The sequence below is a fragment of the Antrostomus carolinensis genome, unplaced genomic scaffold (genome assembly GCF_000700745.2).
Source record: "Antrostomus carolinensis isolate BGI_N321 unplaced genomic scaffold, ASM70074v2 scaffold37533, whole genome shotgun sequence".
NCBI lineage: Eukaryota > Metazoa > Chordata > Aves > Caprimulgiformes > Caprimulgidae > Antrostomus > Antrostomus carolinensis.
The window spans coordinates 1-251 of NW_010305097.1; the positions used below are offsets into that span (position 1 = coordinate 1).

General features: G+C 61.0%; 1 protein-coding gene across 1 annotated transcript in view; it reads left to right on the top strand.

Annotated features, from left to right (window-relative positions):
• Positions 1-121: 121 nt before the first annotated feature.
• Positions 122-251, top strand: part of AAMP (angio associated migratory cell protein) — a gene marked incomplete at both ends in the record, with an annotated part of 938 nt that continues 808 nt past the window's right edge. The window contains one exon of the mRNA XM_029084199.1: positions 122-251. This exon is cut by the window's right edge and continues 20 nt beyond it. Coding sequence (XP_028940032.1) covers positions 122-251 — 130 coding nt within the window.

A 251-nucleotide genomic window follows, 5' to 3' on the forward strand; every position in this document is an offset into this window, starting at 1 on the left:
CCCCCATGGGAAGAATTGATTCCCACTGGTTTGGGTTGGGAGTTCAGCTCGCTGACATCCCGCCCAGACCCAGTGCTGTGTGGGGTTTGGATCCCCTGGGCATGTCGGGTGGGCTGAGCAGTGTCTGAGCCGTGTTGCCTCTCTTTACTCCTCCATGAAGCTTCTGTTTTCTGCGTGAACCTCGACCCCAAGACCAACACGCTGGCGGTGACAGGCGGGGGGGATGACAAGGGCTTTGGGTGGGGGGGGGG